Genomic DNA, 26,339 nt, shown 5'->3' on the forward strand with positions numbered 1-26,339 from the left:
CCCATTAGGCTATGCCTTTCTTCTTTCACAGGTGTATTCCTTGTGACAAGACCTTTCTTTGGGTACCACCAAATTTGACCTCTTGACCTTGGAGTTTGACTTTTACCAAAAATATACCACACTTTTACTTTGGCCTTAACTTTTAAACGATCGGTGCTATGAGTTTCATACTCCACATATTTTATTTTTTATGAAAAGACCTTTCCTAGTATACCAACAACTCTGATCCTTTGACCTTGACCTAGGAGTTTTAACGACTTTTTAAAAACTTTAACCTTGGTGACAACTTTTGAACGGTTAAAGCTAAGGCTTTCATACTTCAAATATGTAATCCATGTGACAAGACATATCCTTTGAAACCAACAACTTTGACCCTTTGACCTTGACCTAGGAGTTTTACCTACTTTTTAAAAACTTTAACCTTGGTGAGAACTTTTAAACGGTTAAAGCTAAAGCTTTCATACTTCAAATATGTTATCCATGTGATAAGATCATTCTTTACTGTTTAGAAACTCACAACTTTGACCCTCTGACCTTTAACTAGGAATTTGACCTACTTTTAATAAACTTATCCTTGGTCATAACTTTTGAACAGGTGGTGATAGGGCTTTCATGCTAGTATTATACAATTGTATTTCTTATGAGAAGGCCTTACTTTGGGTACCAACATTTTGATTTGCATTTGAAAGTTTAACCTTCGCTATGTTCCAATACAGGGCATCAGTGTTTCACAACCACATTTTGTTTCTAAAGAATTGATCATCAAGTGGTTCACCCCCGGGTTATTGTAAAATTCCGTAATAAGATGTGCCAAGAAACATATCTTTTAGTTGTACGATAAAATGCTTATACAACTAATTGACATATGATGGGTATATTTTCCTAATATTACCTACATGTACTTTAACAATCTCAAATAACAACAAATTAAGTATACAAGACTTGTTGTTTTTTTCTTTTTTTAAAAAATACTATATTTTCTATTTTATAATACATATATGTACATATATGTCATAACAAATATTATTTCTAGTAAAATTCAATATGAATTTGCATTCACTATGTATTCAGTCCTATTTTACTGTTATATACATTTTGACTGCCATTAAAAGTCGTTATCATGTGTTTCCCTTAATGATGAACTGACATGTCTCACTGAATAACAACACGGATACGAATGGCCCCCACACTGAGCAGACGACACTTCAGGATGTCTGTTGGAGGTGGGCCTGCATTTGTTTGACTTTTGCCTCATCCTCCTGTGAGAGGGAGGTTAATTTTTTGCCGATTCTGTCGTGGATTTCCATGTATTTAGCGACACACCTGTCCAGACATACAGCTTCTCCCTTGGAGAGTTCCGCCTCCTTATATTTGGGGGGTATACACTTCTGTAAACAACATGCTGTCATCCTGTAAAATAAACACTGACGTAAGGACAAATGCACTTAGATTCTCATAAGTCATGCATGATAGATAACTCAGTGAATGGATGATACATGTATAACACAATAGTTAAGTGCTTGTGTACGTAGGGGTGTGAAGAAGAGCTCACATGTACTTCCTGTTGCATCATACATCCATATGACTCAATCATTACATTACTGGACAGAAGTGGTGAAGTGCATGTTAATAGTCAACATTTATGAAACTGTCAAAATCCCATCTATTTAAGCACTTTTAAGTTTATTATTAGAACATTCATGTATTTAAACTAAATTTACATGTATATTCAAATGGAAAAATATGCTGGGAGAAAAATCCATTGACATATATTTCAATGAAAGATGCAACCAATGAAACAAGGGCACCACAAAGGGGTGCAGTCTCTCGCAAAGAGCATATCATAACGCATAACGACATTCACGACATATTTACCATGATTAAATTATATATATATAATTATATGTAAGTATTTGTGTATTGAGAATTCTTTTATTGAAAGAAGGTTTTAACTTACATTGACAAAAAATTCATATATAATTTGATTAAATTTACATGTTAAAAAAAAGGTTTCATATTTCAGTCATAACGCATAACGACATTCACGACATATTTACCATGATTAAATTATATATACATAATTATATGTAAGTATTTGTGTATTGAGAAATCTTTTATTGAAAGAAGGTTTTAACTTACATTGACAAAAATTTCATATATAATTTGATTAAATTTACATGTTAAAAAAAAAAGGTTTCATATTTCAGTATTGACCTGAATTAAGTGTGCATTTTTTTTTAAAAAGCCTTTTCAGTTTCTGAAAGTATTCCAATTTTGGTTTTGAAGTTATTTTTCCTCTCTCTTAAGGACAGATGATACAAACAATTTTTTTCTTTGAAAAAAATTTGATATGTCACAAGTTTAGAAATATGGATGGTTCTTAGAAATTTTTCTCCTAAGAACTGGAATATTAAAAAGACTTGGAAAATATTAGTAATATTTCAATGAAAAAACAAATATAGACAAATCACATTCAGTAAAGGTTTACAGGTGAAAACAAATTTCAGAATATGTTAACATGGTGCTAAAAGTGTAATATAAACTTAAGAAAAATATACCAAGCCAGGTGAATTTTATTAGGAAAAGCTAAATGGTAAAAATCAGCCTATGTGATATTGCTATTTTTTGTCATTTTGATCTTCCTCTTTAAATTCACCTGGCTTGGTATATTTTTCTAAGGTTAATATTACACTTTTAGCGCCAAGATAACATATTCTGAAATTTGTTTTCACCTGTAAACCTTTACTGAATGTGATTTGTCTATATCTGTTTTTTCATTGAAATATTACTGATATTTTCCAAGTCTGTTTCATTTTCCAGTTCTTGGAGAATAAATTCTAAGAATCATCCACTTTTCTAAACTTGTGACATGATATTAAATCTTTTTCAAAGAAAAAATTTGTTTGTATCATCTGTCCTTAATTAACTTAATTAACTAGTGCAATATGTATTAAATGTGCAGTTAGGCCTACATTGTCTTCGATCACTTTATTTTATCTAATGAAAGTTGTTTTCCAAGATTCCTTGGTATGTAAATAAATATTGTTTCTCTTTTTCTAATTCTTGGTTCAATCAGAGACATGTCTCTGGTTCAATTTGTTCTGCTGGCCCTGATAACGATATAGTTCTATCGGAAGCCATTTTAAATTGACTTCAAACATTGTTTTGTCAAAACACACACATCGGAAGGCCTCGGGAACCAGGCTAACGTAGATCTAAGCTTGGGTTGTAACTGGAAGTTAAAAGTGCAACCTAATTTACGAACCAAATCTGTTCAGTCGACATTTTTTTTTAATACCATCTGTCATTAAGCAATAACAAATGTCATGAAGAATCAGATTCAACCAATTTACATGTCTTGAAAGTATAATATCATAAAATGCACATTGTCTAATAGATCTATGAAAAAAATTTGAACCATGTCATGCCATATACCAAAATTATCAGTAGTGGGAAATCAAATCTATGAATATCATATGTACAATGTACAGTCAGTTCCAAAAGTTAACATGGTTTATTAATTTTGAAGTGCAAAAAAAAAAAAAAAAAAAAAGACTAATTTTTTTTTTATGAACTATTGTTTTGAGTGGATGACATTTATTGACATCTCCTGCGCTAATGTCCAATAATCACTATCATTTCCGTTCTTATCATAAAAAAAATTGTTTGATTCATCCCTGGTTGTGTTGATTTTGTCATTTTGAAAATATTTATTCCATGGTCAATATAGGGTTTCCCTACAAGTGTTCAATAGGGGTTTTGGAGTACCAGTAAAAAAAAATGCATTTTTACGTCCATGTCAGATTTATCCTGAAATAACACATCAGATTCAGAGTTTTACATGTATTTATCTCATTTGATTTCTTTTTTACACATGTATTGTCTTCTTTATGACCAATATATTTATTTAATAGTGTTGCATTATGCATGTACTATGCCTAAATAGTAGGCAGGGTTTGACACATGGTGCACGAGCAGGAGGCGAGTGCACTATGTTTTTATTTAGGCATAGTACATGCATAATGCAACACTATTGTTATTATTATGCTGACTGTTGTAATTATTTATGCTGCAATCTATTTGACTTTTTCCTGAAAATATCGGTGCTTAAACAGCGCACCTGCAAGAACTAATTTAAAATATTCATGCTAAAATTGTTTGCATGCTTAGTTATTTTGGTTACTAGTATTTTCTCTAAATAAGTCGGGATTTTCTGTCCCAAAGCAACACATCTTTATTTTCTGTTTTGTTCGTAAGCCTTATTTGTTTGCAGACGTCGATTCTCATTGATAATTTTCTTTTACATCCTTCAATCAAGCGTCATATAAAAAAGCGTTTTAATGACCCTATAAAATCAGTTCATCTAACGATCTGTATGTAATTAGTTTGAAAGTTTGTTGTACATATTAATCTAAAGTTCCTTAGAATAATATAACTGTTTTCAAATAATATTTGTCTATTTTCTCCTTCTTGTGTCAATTGTATAAATTAAGTTTATATATTTAATAAAATGGTACCAATCAGTGATCGTCTCTATGGCGTAACCGATAAGGCATCGGACTGACAATCTCATGGTCGTGAGTTCGATCCCCGGCATGTGCATGGAAGAATTTTATTCAGTAAACAAAGCCGTGCACTATTTCGGCATAGTATGCTTACGCTATATAAATGCTTAGACCACTATGCGAGAATAGTAGGGTATGGGTTATATAGAGACAAACTGACAGGAAGCATAATAATACATGATATTTGAACATGTTGAACATCCTCAATTTTTTATTTAGAAAATGTTATTCTTTGAAAGATTTTTTCCAGGGATTCCAAAATGGACATCAGAATGGGAATTTTCAAAACTGACATTCCACGACCATAAACAGATAAAGGGCTGTTTGAGACTGTTGAAAGGTAAATAAAGAATCAAGAATAGGAGTAAAATTATCAAATACCATTCATAAAGCGGGGAAAAGCATGAAATGCTAGAAATAATATTTAAAGTATCTGTCAGAATTTTGTCAGGCATGGACTGGAGCTACAGTTCCAATGGCGGATTCAGGGGGGTTTGGGGGGTAGCTTGGCTTTTAAACCCCCCCCCGCTCATTGAATTTTTTTTTTTTACAAGTGTCATTTCATTTTGTTGCATTGATAAGACTCTAATAAAGATGAACCCTTTGTTTTTACAACTGTGAAATATGCAACTACGTAACAGGAAATCACTTTCCGCTTGAACGCACACAATACACAGGTAATCAACAGAGAGAGTGCCGCAGAGATCGGGAAGTCCATGCATCGAGTGAAGTCACAAGGTCACAGTACAATGCAGTCTGGTATCAACAACAAAAAACTGCATAGTTACGGTGCTGCTCAGTAATATTTTTTTGCTGATAAAATGCATGTTTTTAAACTATGAATAAACTAATATTTAGTTGTTTTTTTTTTACCGTTTTAAAAATAAACAAGAATAGATATGGGTTACCCCATATCCAAAGATATTCGACTTTTAGATTTAATATGTTTAACAGTGTTTAATGACGTTTATAAAAATAAAATTGCACTGTCTAGTTATAGAACTTGTGTAAATTTCGTGAGTCCGTAGCATTACGGTCACCCAGTCTCCTAACCATGCTAACAAACAGTACACATACCTATGTCCGCAAGACCAGTTAGCCTTGGTCTATACACAGGTGCGATGGAGTTGTAAAACGGACTCCCGCGAACAGAGAAGTTACGATGGCAGACAGAACTTTTTTTCATAATTAGATCACATGAATACAAATTTTGATTCATTAAAATTAAACGACTGTCAGTTTAGAAATCCCCGGCCAGTTCGGGTTTTTCTTACACATTTTACAGGTACTCTCCCGATGTGTAGTTTGTCTACACACGTGCAGGAATCTGCTCAGGGATTGAAAATTCCGTCATTTAATATACTACACACACAGAATGATTTTTTTTTTCTCTTAGATGAAACTATATGATTATTAACGAACAATTAACATGATTTTACTACAGTTGTTGATATTAGTATAATCAATTCATCAGTGAAAAAATATCAACCGAAGAATGACCTATATATTCTCTGTTATCAAACATGTTAAAAAAAAAAGCTGAGGAGGGAGCGAGCGTAGGAATATTAACATTTTTTATTTGCATTTAGGGGGAAAAGTGATCTTTGGAGGAAAAATTAACATTAATTTTGGTTTCTTTTACGTATGACATACACTACATTATTCTTAGCATGAAAAATTATGTTGTATCTACTTATCAATGATGGAACTATTTTCGTCGGAACAATTTGTGTGAGTCGCCGCTGACTTCAGTAATATATCTTGCACTAATAGTATGCACTGATCGAATATATTAAAAAATTAATATTTTTTTTTTTAACAAAACCAGGTTGGCTTTGCAAACCCCTCTAGTTTTGACAGATTCCCAGTTTATGTAATTTTTTCTTTAGTTTGAAATTTCATTAATTGAACACATGTGTTTATATTCCAAATCATATTAACAATATATACACAAGTAAGTCGAAAAGCACTAGTTTGGGATTCTGAAAATAATTCAATTTTTAATTTTTTAGTGTTTAAAAATTTTGCACATTAGTTGTATCTTGGAAGTCAGCTTGACATAGGACTAAATTAATTGTAGGTGCATTTAAAGTAAAGACAACTTGAAGTCAACTGCTTGCATTCATAAAATTGGCAGATTTAACAATTTTTTAAAGCAAAGTCTAAAGTCTTGTGTTAATGTTAAATTAAATTGAAAACATTTTATTAAAAAATTGTGATGATCAGTCTTTAAAAAAGCTACAAAAACTAAACTACCCCTAAAATGCTGGAAAATGCACCATTTAGAACCATTTAAAACAAATTTTTCTCGGAAAAATAATCCCGAACCGATAGGGGGGGGACACCCTCTCCCATGCCCTCCCCCTTCGGCCCTTTGGGCCTCAAACCCCCCCCCCCCCAACATGATCTTCTGGATCCGCCACTGAGTTCTGCATGCAGGCCAAATAGCTTGGCTTTTATATTATTACATTTAATATGTCAACTATATATTTTTAACATTATTAAGAATACAACAAAGAACTCCTATGATGTATTGTATATAAAATTATCTCTCAAAACTATAAATAGTTTGTGTAACTCGAATTTACTCTACGAATTTAAATGTAAAAGAAAAATGCACATGAAAAAATATCAAACTTACTTGTTATACATATCTGCAGTCATTTCAATTTCAAGATCGGCGAACAATTTCATCTGTGCTTCGTTTACAGTTGTCATCTTTCAAACTTTATCTTTTCCTTTGAAAACTGATCTGACACTGACACACGTGTTTACAGCGGAAGCGGAATAAAGTATACAAAAATCTGAACGTGCTGAAGGGGAAAAATCCGAAATCGATTCCGTCTCTTTCATCGTCCATGTAGATTAATAAGTTACAAATTGAACAGGTGAAGTGGGTGAAACAAACGGCATAAAATATTTAGTCATAATCATATCTCAGGGTGAAACTTATTGATATTCGTAGCATAACAGTTTACATTTTTATCATAAGCATATGTCTTTTGAAAGAAGATCTTTTTATACCGTCACATTAAAATTTTGAACTCAAATATATTTTGCACAACTTAAACATATCCCAAATATAAATTTATAATGGCAAATCTAATATGCTTATATGAAAAAAATTGAATTTGGCGCCAATTTTTCTTGCAGTAACTACGGAAGTGAGGCTTCCATTTTTCTTAGCAACCCTTCAACAATATGGCGGCTAATGTTCGGCGGAAAGAGTTTCAGCATTAGACAAAGTGCTCGTGCAAAATGACACTCAATCCTCTGGCCAACCCTAAAGGGTTAAAACTGGTCTGTGAGTTGTGCCAAAAACCAGCATATATACAGTGTACAAAATGTCGAGTTACATACTATTGGTGAGTTTCTGTGTGATAGTCGTTGTTTGCTTTGCTCCTTTTTTAGTCAAAATGTTATCAGGCGTGCATATTGCTTGTTTGATTCTGGTAAAATGTTGCATACTGTAAAAAAAAACACACAAAAAGATCTGGTGCCCCCCTTTTCTGTTAATTTTTCTCTATTGAGAAGTTGGTGGCTTATTTTTTTTTATTCCCCTAAAGGTATAGTAATATATACATGTTCTAGTATATTGTAGTGAAATTGCATATGTAACTTAATATGTCCACTTTGACCTTTCACCCTGGCCATCAACCCGTCAAAATCAAATATCTATAAATGATTTGAATTTTTTAGTGGTATCGAACATCAGAAAGCGGACTGGATGGGAATCCATGAAAAAATATGTCAGAGTTTAATCGCATTAAGACAAGCAGCACCATTTCTCCCATCCGAAGAAGATAGACAGAAAAGGGAAAAACAGCTGCAGAGTAAAAAGGTGGCCATTTCACCCTGATAATTCCAAAATATTCTTCCTCCCAACGTATACAGTATGTTTCTATTTTCTGCAAAATTCAAATGATTTTGAAACTGTTTCAAAGTTTAACTTATTTTTAGGAACACATGATTGTTTTGACCAGAACCACTGGACAGAAACTGCTGTTTGAGGGCCGCCACGAGCAGGCGGTGCCTGCCGCCATGCAGTCCTTGAGATTCGCCATCGACGTCCACGGCTTGGCCAGCATCGAACTCGTGCCTTCTTACCTCATCCTGGGAGAAGCCAGCATAGGTATACACTGACATACTAAACTGATAATTATATAGACTACTTAATATATAGATATAAATACACCCTTGTTAATGTAGGTCATGCAGTGGCATATTTAATTGTCTATACACTAGTTGACACATTTAGCACATACTAGTACTTCATTTCCATTATATGTCTAGAAGAAAACTATGATTCCTTCAAGTTGAGACCATCCCTGCCAAGGCATTGGCACACTGCACAAGGCAATTAAGTCTTTTGTACAGTACGGTCACTTGGTTTCCATATCATCAGTTATCATTAATGAGTGTAGGCCCTGTGTACAGAAGATAATTACAATACTAATATTTAAATGGGAATCATGTGCAAACAGAGGTCACTTCTTTGTTTTCATTGTTTATTAACTTTAGAGTAAAATCAGAGCTTGGTCTCCCACTTTGGAAAAGTCAGTGGGGTGACTGCTGTGATGACAGTTTGATGTATGATTTAGTATACCCAGAACTGACACAATGACAAAGTGGATTATTCCCTTTTGTAGGACTTGGCAGATTAAATCAGGCAGAAGAATACCTGGCTCAGGCCCAGTGGACGGTACTTAAAACACCAGAATGTTCAAATGCAATAAAATCCAAACTCTACAGAAATCTGGGACTGTTGTATGCCGCTAAAGGCGAATATGACGAGGCACTTCGACAGCTGGCTGATGATGTACGTTGTTTGTAAAACATTATACACATGTACTGGATAACATAAAAATGTTATCTTTTTTAAGCAAGTATATATACCGTGGAATTATTTGAATTTGTGGGGATCAATTTCTGTGGGCAAGCAAAATTTTGCTTGTTCATGATGATATAATTTCTTGGGTTTTTTATGATAGTTTTAATGAATCAGTATGCCTACAAATAAATGTTCATGGGGATGTAAATTCGTGATAAGAGTGACCAATGAAATCTGCCAACTTTTGGTCCCCCACAAATAGTATGATATTACACATTATACCTGTATTACATTTGCTGTTATTATACTTCACTACTATCCTTTTGATCAGATCTACCATTCCTCTGAGGAGTTTGGGACGGGAGACATTAGGACATCTGGTGGATACTTTCACATGGCCAATGTTTTCTTCCGACAAGGCCGCATGGACGTCGCGGATTCTTTGTATAGTGAAGTATGAGGATTTCTTTTCAATTTTTCACCAACAGAATTTTTTACAGTCAAACTTGTCATAGCGGTCACCTCTATCCAGCGGTCACTTGTCTTATGCGGTCATTTTATTTCCTCCCAATGAAATTTCCTATATAAAGTAACTCTATTAAGCGGTCACCTTCGTAACGCGGTCAGCGGTCATCAAATTTCAAACGAAATCACCACTTTTCCCTGTCTTTAGCGGCCATTTTGTCCAATCACGTGACCTAATCTGGAGTCAGCTGATTCCCAATTTTTGTTACTAATGTAAATAATCAGTCAAGTGTTACGGGATCGTGAACAAAAATTAATAATTGGACTTTATTTAATGCCAATTATATTACTGGATAAGCATATGAATCATTTTACATACTAACTGCTTATATATTTTGCAAAACTCTAACAAGGCTTGTGACGAAAAAAGTTAACAGGAAAAAAAAGAATACTTGTATTATCGATACCTGATTATCAGTGTCTTTTATCTTCTGGATTTTTAATCAAGTTCTAAAAAATAACAACCTTATAAACATCTATTAATGAATATGATATTTTTGTTTACCATTTATGTACGTGTCGATATCGCGCCCAACTCTGCATACTCTGAGAGTTGTAAATGTATTATGTACGCTTGATAGGCATTTTAATTTTCACACTTAGGAAACTTGCATAATTTGTTGAAGCCATAATTACGGTTTATATACACATTGTGGCTTGGGTATGTTGTAAATTTCACAAAGGAAACGACCGTTGGGGATTAGTAACGCTTCATTGCTCAGGACACCTGTACAATTGTTGATCAACTGAGAGTACGTCTGAGAGTTTAATTACAAGCAAATCATGAACATGTATTAAAAAAAACGTTCAGAGGTTAATTTTATGAATCAAGTGTAGATAAAATAATTTTTGACTGATTTTATTCATTCCTCATACAAGAAAAAAAAAAGTTGTTTTGATGGGGGGTAATGCAACACCATGTAAGTGTAAGATTCAAATACAGGTATTTTATTAATTTTCTTGGATTCATTAAATATAGTTTGAATTCATCCATAAAAGTTTTGCATCTACTGAATAAAAAAAAAATAATAATTTAAGTGAGATCACTAATGTCCAATACCTATCTTTCTTGTATATTTTGCAGTGAAATACATAATATACAAACACAAAACTGACATAATTATAAATTCCTTTAAAAAAGATGAACCTCTATCCAAAGGTCACCTCTCTATAAAGGTCACTTTTTGTGGATCCCGTAGGTGACTGCTTAATACAGGTTTGACTGTATTTCATTTCTTAAAAGTATCACCCTAGTTGATGACATTATTTAGCCAATGTAACCCTAGTTTATGACATTCTTGAGCCAATAATATATCACCCTAGTTTGTGACATTTTTTAGCCTATGTCATCCTAGTTTATGACATTATTAAGCCAATATCACCCTAGTTTGTGACATTCTTTAGCCTATGTCATCCTAGTTTGTGACATTCTGTAGCCTATGTCACCCTAGTTTATGACATTCTGTAGCCTATGTCACCCTAGTTTATGACATTATTAAGCCTATGTCACCCTAGTTTGTGACATTATTAAGCCTATGTCCCCCTTGTTGATGACATTCTTTAGCCTATATCACCCTAGTTTTTGACATTCTATAGCCTATGTCACCCTAGTTTGTGACATTCTTTAGCCAATATCACCCTAGTTTGTGACATTCTTTAGCCTATGTCATCCTAGTTTGTGACATTCTGTAGCCTATGTCACCCTAGTTGATGACATCCTATAGCCTATGTCACCCTAGTTTGTGATATTCTATAGCCTATTTCACCCTAGTTTGTGACATTCTATAGCCTATGTCCCCCTAGTTGATGACATTCTATAGCCTATGTCACCCTAGTTGATGACATTCTATAGCCTATGTCACCCTAGTTTGTGACATTCTATAGCCTATGTCACCCTAGTTGATGACATTCTATAGCCTATGTCACCCTAGTTTGTGACATTCTGTAGCCTATGTTACTCTAGTTTGTGACATTCTGTAGCCTATGTCACCCTAGTTTGTGACATTCTATAGCCTATGTCACCCTAGTTTATGACATTCTATAGCCTATGTCACCCTAGTTGATGACATTCTATAGCCTATGTCACCCTAGTTTGTGACATTCTATAGCCTATGTCACCCTAGTTTATGACATTCTATAGCCTATGTCACGCTAGTTTGTGACATTCTTTAGCGTATGTCCCCCTAGTTGATGACATTCTTTAACCTACATTATAAAATTCTGAGGTTGATTTTTTTCTCTAGGTGTCAAACATTTGGTACAATCACTTACTGAAGATTGTCCAGGTGAGAACTAAGACTCCTGCGGCCCAGCAGGGGATCGGACCACTCATCCCAGAACAGCTTGAGGAGGAAGACTCACTCGGTATTGGACCAACTTAAGGATAATAATTATACTGTTTAACTTTTGTGATTTTATTAAGCTTTTCTTAAGAGGGCTGGGAGGTTGTTGCCATTTTTAGACAATATTGATCTCCTGTAGGAGAAGAGCTCCATATTAAGATAAACAAAATTGATCAATTACAGGAAAATATATATAGAAACGAGTTTAAAATCTTGTTAAAGATATCAGGACACTTATTGGATAGATAGTATATGCAAGCATTCTAAGGGAGTGCAGATTCAAAAGCATGCAATTTATTGCAAAGGGATAGGGTGGGGCCCCAATAGAGGATTAAGTTAAGTTAAGATTTACATAGGAAATTTTTTAAATTCTAATTCTAAAAATAGTCATGAATAATGTGACGTGGGTGAGCATTGTGGCCTATGAGCCTCTTGTATAACTTTTTTTTCCTGATCAGATGAAGCCCAGGAAGCAGAGGCCATACAGGTGCTAAATGCAATATACGACATGCGGGAACATCAGTCTAACAGGAAAGCCCAGGACCTGGCACTCGTCTGTCACGCTCTGGCCATGTTATACTTCATACTGTTTGATATACAGAAGGTAAGAAACATAATGTACCTAGGTTAATACAGAAATACTCTCTGTTATTATTTTAATCAATAAAATACAGTAAAACACGCTTGTAGTGAGCACACTTATTATGAGTTGAGGCTTACAGTGAAGTGATTTTCATTCCCTCTGTTGCAAACTTAAAGGATATTATAGTGAATTATGGTTTAAATGAAGCAAAATTGTCCGTCAATGTCTCTTTGTTAGAAAGAAAGATTTACTGTACATACAGTGTGTATAAATTTTTTCATGGTCTTTTTTTTTAACTGATGCATAAGGAAGTTTTAAAATTAATCTTTGAATTTTATTTTTATCCAAATGAACACAATACATGTCTGATGTTTTGCAGGCTAAAGAGTTTGGTCGTAAAGCGGTAGTAGCCAGCGAGGGGGATCCACGAGACACGCTTTCGCGATCTGTGGTGGAATTCATGAAGATCTTAGAAACTCAGAGGGTTTCAAACTAACTGTGATTTTTTTTCCATTTCAAAAATGAAATAATGAAAAAGATGTATTTTATATGTACTTGTTGTATTTACTGTATGGCCATTGTTAATTAAAATGTCTTTGAAATTTACTTATTAAAACGTTTTATAATGTTGATTTTAATTACTTGTTTATGGGCCCGTTATATATTTCTTGACATCAAATAACTGTCTCCGCCCGTCTGCTCTAAGAGTACGGAGTTGGTCCTTACGTCACCGGTTTGAATCCCACTGTGGGATGTGGAGACCAGTCCTTCGGATTAGACCTTATAAACTGAAGTACCGTGTCGCAGTAAGTGCTCAAGTAAAAGTAGAGTAAAAGCTCAAGTAAGTAAAAGCATCCACTGCTCCATGGCCTTATTCAGTGTTGAGTATAGGAAAAAATTTGCAGCTCTCCAACGGAAATTGGTGATATCTCCATATGAGTGAAAAATTCTCAAGATAAACAGCATACAAAACAAAGCAAACATACTCCATATACTGTTGCTCTTAGTTAAAAAACATTTTCTTTATTGAACAACAAATTCTAAGTTCAAAATGTTATAATGGACTACACTTGATAGAGTCACATTCCTGTTTAAACAAAGTAGATATCAATACTACAAGCTCTCTGTTACCTACAAAGGTATCTTGGTACATTATTAATTAAGTATTTCCAGTGGGATCAACATCATTTGAATATATGTCATTGTGATATAGAGAGTCAACGTCAATATATATGCCTGGGGTATCTCCAGTTTTTGTGACTGTCTATGGTGATATAAAGCTGATTGCATATGAAGCATCCAGCAACCTGCACAATCATATGACAATGTACTTTGCAGGTTCCTCCAACTTTTCTTTAGACTTGAAAAGCTGGAGGGTATATATAAGCGGGATGTCTGTCCGTCTGTTACGCTTTGGGGTACCCATCTCTTATCTGAAACTCCTCTCATACCACTGAATGTAATTTGATGAAACTTTCACAAAATCTATATTACATAGTGCCATTGTGTACCTCCTATTTTACTTTTTGATCCAATAACACATATTTAGGGTTTCCCAGAGCAAGCCATGGACACTGCCCTTATATTCATATGGGAGGAGGGGGTATCATTTAGTGAGCTCATTGCTCACAGTACCTCTAGTTTAAACACACATGCCTTTATGGTATTAACCCTATCAGCAAGGTTTGGTTCGGAGGGAGGGTTTGGTATAGTAACTAAATACACACACACACTCCGTTCAGGAAAAAACAAAAGCATTGATCCTCTTTGTAAAAAATTTAATTTCAAAGTAACAAAATATCAATACATTGTACCACAGGACATGGTGATGAGCTAGACATTTATTTCATCATTAAAACACAGCACAGACACTCCGAAAACTATGTACATTTTATATATTAGTTAAAAAAAGCAATGTACATTATATTTCTTAAATAACAAAAATATTGCATACACATTTGTCATAAAACTTCATGTACATCATGTATGGCAAACACACCATATGAATATTTTATTATTCTACTATTGTACAACTTCAGTGACTGACACCCAAAAATTATCAAGTTTAATAACTATTATTCCTCCATATAAGAAATTAAACAGAAGTATTCCTGTCACTTTTAAAATGAAAATCTTGTCTCTCTTAAATCCAGTTGATAACTAGCCTGCCGAGAATACATTAGAGAATATGTTGTGATAACTTTGTGTTAACATCAAGCTGTTATCCTCCTATAGTTTAAAACTATTATTTTTAAGATCAAATATTAATGGTCTGGTTGGAAAAGTGGCAACAAATCAAAGTAAAACACCATCTATCAACCTCAGTAAGTCTAAGGTTACACATAAAGTCATCAAAGCCAGATTAACAACCGACAAGTTGAATATATTTTAATAAGTACAAAGCACTGAATTCGTCTCTCCTTCAAAATTTAACTTGTGTTTCTCAAAAAAAAAATTCATCCTTTAAACTTTTATGTATTCATGTGTTTAGTAAAAAGTTACAATAATATGCATGAAAAGGGCAAACTTTTTTTGCAATCTTACAATTTTCTAACAGCATTTATGAATCCAATTTCGGTTGGAAAAAAATTTGCACTCAAAACAAAAATTTTTTTCACACAAATTTGCACACTGATATTAGTATGAAAAAAGATTTACATTCTATAGTACATGTATTGTTTATTCCTTTATTATTTCAAAAATTGAATTACCTGATCTCTTATAGCACATAAAATTCATGCAGTGCTTTCCTTCTAGTCAACATGTTTATATATTGGCATGCAACAACTGTAATGGGACTCATTCCAAATACTAGTATGAAATTAAAATACTCAATTTTATCATCTTTAAATTGATGCACAATGTAAAAAAAAGATATTGATTCTAATTCATAAACAATGCTACACGTATAAATACCCCTATCATTTCTGGCTGGATGTTTTGACTACATGCAGAATTTCTGACTCAGCATAACTCTTACATTATTTAGATAAGTTGACTACCATTTCACCCTCACAAATTCACTATACACTTATATCTCCATTTAGTTTTGATCAATTGAACAAAAACACTAGTATTTCTTATCAATTCTTAGAGCAAGTACTTTTAAGCAAAACAGAACAGACAACTTTCACATTTACAAGAGTAATTTCCCTTTACAGGGTCAATCTTGGGACTTATTTGGACAGTGTCTTACAAAAGGCATGCCTTCCTTGTTGACTGATACTGGGGCAATATAGAAATTTTATAAAAGTTAGGCTCCAAACATTTACAGGAATTAAAGCTGAATAAAACTATTGCTTATTTGGAGTTGTCTCACTGAAAATTACAATGTAACAATAGGATTCTGGGTTTGATGGCAAATACCGGTACTTTAATATAATAATTACAAATTGGAATTTTTTTTTCTATAAATGGAGACTATCATTTTATTAATAAACTTCAACTGGAAAAAAGTTCCTTTCCAGGTCTGAAACTCACCAGGTGACAATATTCAAAGATGGCTTAACTTTACACTGATATCCAGACAGACAATTTATTTTACACGTTAGGCCTTAGACAGGATTTTTTTGATACATGCATTATCACAAGTGTGAAGCCAATCTTCCTTGCAGAGTTGTCGTTACTCTCTCAGACAATGGGCTCTAGTCAAGATTTTTGGTAAAAGACAAGATATTCCAAGGATTATTTCACATTAAACTAATTGTTCTAGATCTATACTTAGTGAATATTTACTTTAGTGCAGGAATTTAATTAAGATGACCTGAAAAAAGTTGCACCCTATTTATTGTGATTTACACCGACAGTATGATATAAGGAAGCCATTGACGGAATTTACAAGCTAGCAGCAGAGAGTGGGGTGTCCAAGCATGGATGAAATTTTTGTTACAAATCCTGTTTCAAAAGTGAAATAAATTCCATATTTAAGTAGAAAACATTGAATTTTTTGTTTATCATATATTAGGCTGTCTAAGTCATTTCTTTGACATTTCATGTTATAGGCTTGAGTAGATTTTGGAGAAACTGATACAACTTGTACTTTGAATGAAGTATTTTTAAGTAATTTATATATATCAATTTTTATTTAAGCATTGAATTCATATTTTGGGATGTCTTCGGTCCTATAACACACCTGGCCGTGCCGACAAATTGAATACCGCGCTAATGTGCGGTATGATAATTTGTCGGCACGGCCAGGTGTGTTATTGGACCGAAGACATCCCAAAATATGAATTCAATGCTTATATTTACATTCTCTTATTTTTCCTCTTCATAATTGTTTATTTTGGTAATTTTTAATGTGTATTTAGCGCCCTTCAGAACTGGTGTGCTTTATAGATGTAAGAGTCGTTTTTTACATTTGTGACGTTGCAAAGTAAATAAACGCAAACGAACATTGCGAGGAAAAAAATGACAAATAAATTTTAAAAGCACATTAATTGTATTTTACGGTAATTTAACAGGATTAATTTTTTCTATTAAATTGTGTCAAAACAATGCACATTTTGGTTTTCCTAGAGTATTTAATAAAATACATATAGTCCCTACTGTGTATTCAAACGCGCGGTGAAAAGGTTTCGCGTGTGTTATAGAGATTTGAACGTCGTGGATTTCTAATGGATTTCATAATAAAATTACACTGAATGTAAATATACCAATATGAAGTACTTGGAATTTTTAGCTATTCTTTTGTTTTAACGATATTAATTATTTAAAATATAATAACAGCATTTTGATCCAAGTTTGCAAAAATAAGTTAAAGACAGAATGTTTAGAAAAAATTACCAATATTAAAAACATTTTCTTTACAACACTTTTTTTGGACTGGAAAAATAATTGAGATTTTTTTCTCTCACTCATACAAATAAACAGTGAAAATATTAATTTCACTTTTTTAAATGAATAAGTTACAGTATTTCATTGTTGAACATTTCACTAAGTGAGATAAAAAGTGAAAATATTAATTTCACTTTTATTAAATGAATAAATTACAGTATTTCACTGTTGAACATTTAACAAGGTCAGATATCAAGTGAAAATATCAATTTCACTTTCATTAAATGTCAGAATAAATTACAGTATTTCACTGTTGAACATTTAACAAGGTCAGATATAAAGTGAAAATATTTTCACTTTTATTAAATGAATAAATTACAGTATTTCACTGCTGAACATTTAACAAGGTCAGATATCAAGTGAAAATATTAATTTCACTTTTATCAAATGAATAAATTACAGTATTTCACTGTTGAACATTTAACAAGGTGAGATATAAAGTGAAAAAATTAATTTCACTTTTATTAAATGAATAAAATGCAGTATTTCCCTGTTGAACATTTAACAAGGTGAGATATAAAATGAAAAAAAATTAATTTCACTTTTATTAAATGAATTAATAAAATGCAGTATTTCACTGTTGAACATTTAACAAGGTGAGAAAAATGACTGTTAATACCCCAAAAAGGGAAATCTCTTAAGAATATGAAAGTTGTCTATTAAGTTTCATAAAAAATCAGGTTAAATATGATAGTTCTAGCACCAAAAAGTCTGAACTTGTTTACTTTGCATAAATTATATGAGGCTTTTCAACTTGTTGTACTATAAGTTACTTTCTCTAAATAAAACAAGTTATCTTTTCCTCATGTCTAATTCTCCTAATTGTTTCTTCATGCTTATCAGGGGATTTCTTTACAGCCGGCCAAATATTTCTTCCATTCCATCAGAAGTTAATACACTAGCTTCGATCCATTGTTAAGTCTACTTGAACTCGTGTTGAGATAGTGAGACTGCTAGCTCTCTCCCTGGTAATGCTTTATCAAATCCATCTTTTCCATTTAACCAATAGGTTTTCATTATTCCTTTTCCCTGTAATGAATTTGAATTTAACTTTACTATTGGATTTAAGATATGAAATTGTCCACATAAACAATTCTTGAGAAAAAACTGACAATCTATTTCTGCTTGCAGAGGATATTAGTCCTACCTTGACTTCTCTCTCTCCTCTACACTCCAGATGATACCCTCCCAACTCTTCTAAAATGGTGGCTGTACTCTGACTCATGTGGGCTCTCAGAGCTGTCAAACAACGAAAATATCACTTATATACAAGCTTCACAATTCTGTCTCACTCCGCAAAGGTATATAAACCAAGATGTAAAATTACTATTGGACAACACTACTCAATATTTGAATATACATTTATCTAGAATTCATTATTTAACATGAGGCAGAAGAGGATTGACAGTTTCATGAGTTTCATGGCTTCATCTAGGACTAAATCCCTGAATAAAGTGACACAAATTTCAGTAGTGGGTGTGTGTGTGTGGGGGGGGGGGGATCAAAGGTATTTCTTATCCACAAATTTACCTCTAAAATATAACTGAAATATTTTGAAAGTTTTTTGTGATAAGACATCTTTTAACAATATTACATCTCAACAAATGTGTAAATCTTAAACCTTACCAAATTCATTAAATAAAGAGATAGTCTGTAATTCACACACTCACCGACTGAGCTGGATTCCATTCTTGATGCTGTGTTAACTGTGTCCCCAAACAGACAATACCGCGGCATCTTAAGTCCGACCACTCCAGCAACACATGGGCCTGTAATTATAAAGAAATCACCACACTTATACAAGAGGTCACCACTCTTATACAAGGATCACCACACTTATACAACAGGTTTTGATACCTTAAATATGCACTTTTGATTTTATTTTCCTAATTATCTCCCCTTGATGTTTTATCATGTTGGTTCACATCCCCAATTTTAATATAAACAAGAGCCCTTTGGCCAAGGATGCTCTCTGACAAATTTGACAAAAATTGGTCAGGGGCTTCTTGAGTTATGGCACATATTCTAAACAAGAGGCCCATGGGCCTTATAGGTCACCTGAGTATCATGCAACAACTTTCCAACAATTGAATTTGATTCATGTTTTAATCTAGAAGCCATGAAATTAACAATTTTGAAAGAGGCACCAATATTGCTTATCATAATTATGCACTCAGCATACTTACTTTGGTTAGTAATACCCAGAGGTACATGAAGATCACAGTAACAAAGAGAAAATGCATTTCCACTTTATCATTATCAGTTGTTCATCCCATCCCACAGGAACCACTGACCCTGGGGCCATATCTTTCAAAATGTTGGAAATTTTATAAATTCTATTTCATTATGTTGTTAATACCAAAGTGCAGATTTCAAAGCATTAAATCATTTTCAGACCCCCCCCCCCCCAGCCAAGTACCTCTGTCCCAGGGGCCAGGAAATTAAGCATTTTTGGAAGAAGCAGCGTTCTTCGTCATAAATATATACTAAGATCATTGCCATAATACCCAGGATCAAAGGAAAAGATTTTCAAAAAATTTATGCATTTTCACTATATAAACATTAGAGCCACACCCTAACACAAGAATCCCTGACCCAGGGGCCCTGAAATTCACAAATCTCAAAGACGCATCCTTCCTCCTCATAACTATGTATATAGTTCATTGGTTTAATACCCAGGTGCAGAAAAGAAGATTTTTAAAGAGTTTATGCATTTTCATTATATAAACAATAGATCCCCGCCCTAACACCAGAACCGCTGACCCTGGGGCCATAAAATTCACAATTGTGGAAGAGTCACTCTTACTCATCATAACTATGTACTTAGTTAGTTTATTTAATACCCAGGAGCAGAGAAGAAGATTTTCAAAGAAATAATGCATTTTCACTATATAATCTATATAGCCCCGCCCTGCCACTAGAACCCCTGACCCTGGGGCCATTAGATTCACAATTTTAGAAGAGGCAGCCTTATTCAACATAACTATGCACTTGGTTAGTTTATTTAATATCCACAAACAGAAAAGAACATCAAAGAATTATTGCAATTTCACTACAATAATCTATATGGCCCCGCCCTAGCACTAGAACCCCTGACCCTTGGGTCATTAAATTCAAAATTTTGGAAGAGGCAGTCATTTTCAACTCAAGTATGCAATTGGTTAGTTTATTTAATGCCCAGGAGCAGAAAAGAAGAATTTCAAAGATATAATGCATTTTCACTATATAACCTATTTAGCCCTGCCCTAGCACTAGAACCCCTGACCCTGGGGCCATGAATTTCACAATTTTGGTATAAGACTTAATGCTGATTACAATCATACCAACAGTTTGACTGCTTGATGTCCAGGAGTAAAGAAGAAGATTTTTAAAGATTGCACTAATTTTAGTGGTTTTTGCCCCACCCCCCCAGGCCCCAGGGGGGCGGGGACCATGAAATTCACAATTTTTGTTCCCCTTCACCTATAGATGCTATATGCCAAATTTGGTTGAAATTGGTTGAGTGATTTCAGAGAAGAAGCTGAAAATGTTCAAATGTTAACGCATGACGACGGACGAAAACAGATAGCAATAGGTCACCTGAGTTTACTCAGGTGACCTAAAAAGTTTACATAAACCACACAAATGTTAATTGCTATAGTTCTTTGAACTTGTTTACTGTTCTAGTAATAACTCTAAAATTACCATATGCCCTTTACTTGAACAAACTAAGGTGTCCTTTTCCAAGATGAAAACAATACGTTCTATTTCCACTAGTGAAGAGTTATAGTTCATAGTGCGCTCTTTTGTGAAAAAGTCGGAGAATGTACAAATCTCGCGGGATTTCTGGGACATACGTAACATAAACATGTAAACAACATGTTGAAAGTCGATGAACAAATCCTAACAAAATGCATATGAAATATTTTATTGTTGTGGACTTCATTTTAATCAAGAGTAGAGATGACAAGAATATTAATTTACATCTATTGGTGATCGTGTGTATCTATTTATCGAAAAGGTACATTTAAAGACAATACACATACCTCGGAAACGTCGTGTATTTTATTAATGGGCGATAAAGTTAGGGTTTTCGCTCTCTTACATATATGTCTTTTAGTTATTCAATTCTTCAGTTAGAATGTCAAATGCACTTAACATTTAAAAGTGGATTGAGACTGACATGATTTTTATTATCCGCAACGCCATGCTGTCCCGGTCAGACGACCAAACGCGCCTCTAATTCTGAAGAGTTCACTAATGGAAATACAACGTATTCAGACAGTGAGACAAAATAATTATAAAAAACCCCACTGGACTGGTCTTACCTGAATGCATTCCACATCGTAGCTGCAGGAACTTCTCTGGCATGTGCCTGATCTTAAAAGTCAGTACAGCAGAGAGTAGTTCTAGGGACATTGTAGCAATCTCTCCAGCATGAAGATTACCATTTCTGATTGGTAAACCACTGACAACCATATCTATAAAAGTCCCTCAAACAAATCAACAATCATTTAAAAAACTTCTCACAACTGGCAGTCTCTACTTAAGGTTTCTGAGAAAGAAATAATCAATTATAAAACAGAATATATCTTCAATTTGTAAAGAAAATTCTTTGTGGGAAACTTACATGCATCACCAATGGTCTCTACTTTGTACACATCATAGTGGTCCAAAATAGCATCAAAACAAGTATAGAGATCATTGAGAAGTGTGACGACCTGGAACGGCGTACTGTCACGAGCGATGGCTGTAAAACCTACCAAGTCACTGTAAGACAAAAAACAAACTATAGGAGCTTCTGAGTCAATAACAGACCGAAAGGTCTAAAATTACTAATAGACAAAAACAAACAATAGGAGGTTCCATGACAAATAACAGACCGAAAGGTCTAAAATTACTAATAGACAAAAACAAACAATAGGAGGTTTCATGACAAATAACAGACCCAAAGGCCTAAAATCACTAATATAACTAGAACTGTCCAAACGGGACAAAATACCCCCGCTGGGTTTTTCAGAAGTGCTAAATCATATATATTTTATGGATCTAAGAGAAGAGAGAAATGCTAAAACATTTTTAGTGCAAATGTAATTGCAGCCTTAAAACCAGAAGTCTCTGTCGAGACTGAAGCTCTACTGGTTTGTACTTATAGCAAAGGAAGAGAAAAGTTCTTAAGCAGTTGGGAATTGAAACTTTACCACAGCAATAAAAAGAATAATGATCCTTGATTAAGTCTCTTTATGTACTTAGTGTAGTCTACTTGCATGCCACATTATATTATAATCACACTTAAACTGCAAGAGGAGTGGCATTTTGAGAGTTTTTAACAGAAATTTCTATTTTTAGTTACCATGGCAACACCGTTAATCGAAATCAAAAACCGACATACAGAATTATGTATCTTAGTGTAGTCTACTTGTGTGCAAAGTTATATTGAAATCAGACCAAAACTGTAGGAGGAGTAGCATTTTGAAAGAATTTCACAGAAATTTCTATTTTTAGTAACAACAGCAACACCGTTCATCGAAATCAAAAACTGATATAGAATTATGTATCTTAGTGTAGTCTACTTGTATGCCAAGTTATATTGAAATCAGACCAAAACTGTAGGAGGAGTAGCATTTTGAAAGAATTTCAAAGAAATTTCTATTTTTAGTAACAACGGCAACACCGTTAATCGAAATCAAAAACCGATACACAGAATTATGTATCTTAGTGTAGTCTACTTGTGTGCCAAGTTATATTGAAATCAGACCAAAACTGTAGGAGGAGTAGCATTTTGAGAGTTTTTAACAGAAATTTCTATTTTTAGTTACCATGGCAACATCTTTTATTGAAATCAAAAACCGATATATAGAATTATGTATCTTACTGTAGTCTACTTGTGTGCCAAGTTATATTGAAATCAGACTAAAACTGTAGGAGGAGTAGCATTTTGGAAGAATTTCATAGAAATTTCTATTTTTAGTAACAATAGCAACACCGTTCATTGAAATCAAAAACCGATACATAGAATTATGTATCTTAGTGTAGTCTACTTGTGTGCTAAGTTATATTGAAATCAGACCAAAACTGTAGGAGGAGTAGCATTTTGAAAGAATTTCACAGAAATTTCTATTTTTAGTAACCACGGCAACACCGTTCATAGAAATCAAAAACTGATATACAGAATTATGTATCTTAGTGTAGTCTACTTGTATGCCAAGTTATATTGAAATCAGACCAAAACTGTAGGAGGAGTAGCATTTTGAAAGATTGTTCACAGAAATTTCTATTTTTAGTAACATCGGCAACACCGTTAATCGAAATCAAAAACCGATACACAGAATAATGTATCTTAGTGTAGTCTACTTGTGTGCCAAGTTATATTGAAATCAGACCAAAACTGTAGGAGGAGTAGCATTTTGAAAGATTGTTTACAGACAGACGGACGGACGACGGACGCATTACTATCGCATAAGCTCTTCTGGTCTCTGACCAGTAGAGCTAAAAATAGACTCAATATACGGACCAGTCACGAATTATGGACTTTTTCTGTCAGTGACCTTGAACTTGCATAAATGACCTTGGTTCAAAGTCATGACATAACCTCAGGTCATAAGCAATGTTTGTGTGAAGTAGTAGATTCAAGTTTTTCCATAATAAAGAAAGATATGGACCGGACACAAATTATAAAATTTTTCTTCCAGTGACCTTGAACTTCCCCAACTGACCTTGACCCAAGAACACGATACATCCTTAGGTGTGGAGGAATCTTTGTGTGAAATGAGAACCTACCAAGTTTATGCATAAGAAAGATATGGACCGGACAAAAATTATGAAATTTTTCTTCCAGTGACCTTGAACTTTCCCAAATGACCTTGGGTCAAGGTCATGACACATCCTTAGGTTATAAGCAATCTTTGTGTGAAATAAGAACCTACCAAGTTTATCCATAAGAAAGATATGGACCGGACACGAATTATGAAATTTTTCTTCTAGTGACTTTGAACTTCCCCAAATGACCTTGGTTCAAGGTCATGAAACACCCTTACGGAATCTTTGTGTGAAATTAGAACCTACCGAGTTTATCCATAAGAAAGATATGGACCGGACACGAATTATGAAATTTTTCTTCCAGTGACCTTGAACTTCCTCAAATGACCTTGGGTCAAAGTCATGACACACCTTTAGGTTATAAGCAATCTTTGTGTGAAATTAGAACCTACCAAGTTTATCCATAAGAAAGATATGGACCAGACATGAATTATGAAATTTTTCTTCTAGTGACCTTGAACTTCCCCAAATAACCTGGGTCAATGTCATGACACACCCTTAGGTCATGTGCAATCTTTGTGTGAAATAAGAACCTACCAAGTTTATCCATAAGAAAGATATGGACCGGACACGAATTATGATTTTTTTCTTCCAGTGACCTTGAACTTCCCCAAATGACCTAGGATCAAGGTCATGACACACCCTTAGGTCATGGGCAATCTGTGTGAAAATGTGTGAAATTAGAACCTACCAAGTTTATCCATAAGAAAGATATGGACCGGACACGAATTATGATTTTTTTTCTTCCAGTGACCTTGAACTTCCTCAAATGTCCTTGGGTCAAAGTCATAACACACCCTTAGGTCATGGGTAATCTTTGTGTGGAGTAGTAGATTCTAATGTTCCTCCGTAAGAAAGATATGGACCGCACATGTTTGCACAGACAGACGGACGGACGGACAGCTAGACAGACGGACATGGTGATTCCTATATACCCCTCAAACTTCGTTTGCGGGGGGTATAAAAACAAACAATAGGAGCTTCCATGACAAATAATAGGCCCAAAGGTCTAAAATCACTAATAGACTAAAATAAACAATAGGAGGTTCCATGATAAATGAAAGAACATAGGTAATCAAAGATTACGAAGCTCACCTCGACGAATGTTATCAGTGTAAGTAATGCAAATCTCACATCATATTTTCTTAATATCTAGTATTTATCCCAACAACAATATTCTTGCAAGTTGTGTTTAACCTCTTACAGGGCATATACACATTTCTACTCATGTAGCGTGAAAAACATGTATAGTGTAAACAAATATTCATCAATTTGTTAATACTGCAGATATCAAGGTTCAAGTTCATTGGGATTAATCTGTTCCCAAAACTTTTAACCTGGACTCTTGTATGGAAAATATAGGTCAGATCCAGCATCCGAAGCAAGTCTGGTAGTGTCCATCCCTAGATGCATCATCCATGCAAGTTTGGTTCGGGTAGGTCTTATAATTCCTTGGGAAAATATAGGTCAGATCCAGCATCCGAAGCAAGTCTGGTAGTGTCCATCCCTAAATGCATCATCCATGCAAGTTTGGTTTTGGTAGGGCTTATAGTTCCTTGGGAATGGACCTGCTCCAAAAACATTAACCTGGTCACTCATCTGGAAAATGTAGGTCAGATCTAGCATCCGAAGAAAGTCTGGTAGTGTCCATCCCTAGATGCATCATCCATGCAAGTTTGGTCTGGGTAGGGCTTATAGTTACTTGGGAATGAACCTGCTCCAAAAACTTTAACCTGGTCACTCATCTTGTGAATGGACCTGCTCCAAAAACTCTAACCTGGTCACTCATCTAGAAAATGTAGGTCAGATCCAGCATCCGAAGCAAGTCTGGTAGTGTACATCCCTATCCATCATCCATG

The 26,339-nt window shown here is 34.1% G+C and overlaps 3 protein-coding genes across 3 annotated transcripts; 1 reads left to right on the forward strand and 2 right to left on the reverse strand.

Moving 5' to 3' along the window:
* Positions 1-973: 973 nt before the first annotated feature.
* LOC134279209 (mitochondrial import inner membrane translocase subunit Tim10-B-like) lies at positions 974-7,367 on the reverse strand. The gene is made up of 2 exons (XM_062761556.1): positions 7,207-7,367; positions 974-1,410 (listed from the first exon to the last, which is right to left on the reverse strand). The coding sequence occupies exons 1-2, from the start codon at positions 7,281-7,283 to the stop codon at positions 1,206-1,208; spliced, it is 282 nt and encodes a 93-aa protein (XP_062617540.1). The 5' UTR covers positions 7,284-7,367; the 3' UTR covers positions 974-1,205.
* A 353-nt stretch (positions 7,368-7,720) lies between these two features.
* On the forward strand, positions 7,721-13,476 carry LOC134279207 (zinc finger MYND domain-containing protein 12-like). The gene is made up of 8 exons (XM_062761555.1): positions 7,721-7,930; positions 8,265-8,406; positions 8,526-8,697; positions 9,215-9,384; positions 9,728-9,850; positions 12,165-12,285; positions 12,722-12,867; positions 13,226-13,476. Exons 1-8 carry the CDS (start codon positions 7,824-7,826, stop codon positions 13,340-13,342), a joined length of 1,098 nt encoding a protein of 365 aa, XP_062617539.1. The 5' UTR covers positions 7,721-7,823; the 3' UTR covers positions 13,343-13,476.
* A 5,048-nt stretch (positions 13,477-18,524) lies between these two features.
* Positions 18,525-22,487, reverse strand: LOC134279210 (atrial natriuretic peptide receptor 1-like; the record flags this gene model as incomplete). Its single annotated transcript, XM_062761557.1, has 5 exons — positions 18,525-18,711; positions 18,830-18,921; positions 19,353-19,451; positions 21,990-22,142; positions 22,292-22,487. Coding segments are annotated over 5 exons (648 nt in total), but the record flags the coding sequence as incomplete, so codon positions are not given.
* Positions 22,488-26,339: the final 3,852 nt, after the last annotated feature.

The sequence above is a fragment of the Saccostrea cucullata genome, unplaced genomic scaffold (genome assembly GCF_032062105.1).
Source record: "Saccostrea cucullata isolate Sc308-1 unplaced genomic scaffold, CSIRO_AGI_Scuc_v1 ctg6438, whole genome shotgun sequence".
NCBI classification, from domain to species: domain Eukaryota; kingdom Metazoa; phylum Mollusca; class Bivalvia; order Ostreida; family Ostreidae; genus Saccostrea; species Saccostrea cuccullata.

Coding starts and splice junctions, on each gene's coding strand:
- LOC134279209 (XM_062761556.1), bottom strand. CDS start 7,283: ATGACAACTGTAAACGAAGCACAGATGAAATTGTTCGCCGATCTTGAA. Junction 1,411..7,206: donor ACTGCAGATATGTATAACAA/GTAAGTTTGATA, acceptor TTTATTTTACAG/GATGACAGCATGTTGTTTAC.
- LOC134279207 (XM_062761555.1), top strand. CDS start 7,824: ATGACACTCAATCCTCTGGCCAACCCTAAAGGGTTAAAACTGGTCTGT. Junction 9,385..9,727: donor TTCGACAGCTGGCTGATGAT/GTACGTTGTTTG, acceptor CCTTTTGATCAG/ATCTACCATTCCTCTGAGGA. Junction 12,286..12,721: donor TGAGGAGGAAGACTCACTCG/GTATTGGACCAA, acceptor TTTCCTGATCAG/ATGAAGCCCAGGAAGCAGAG.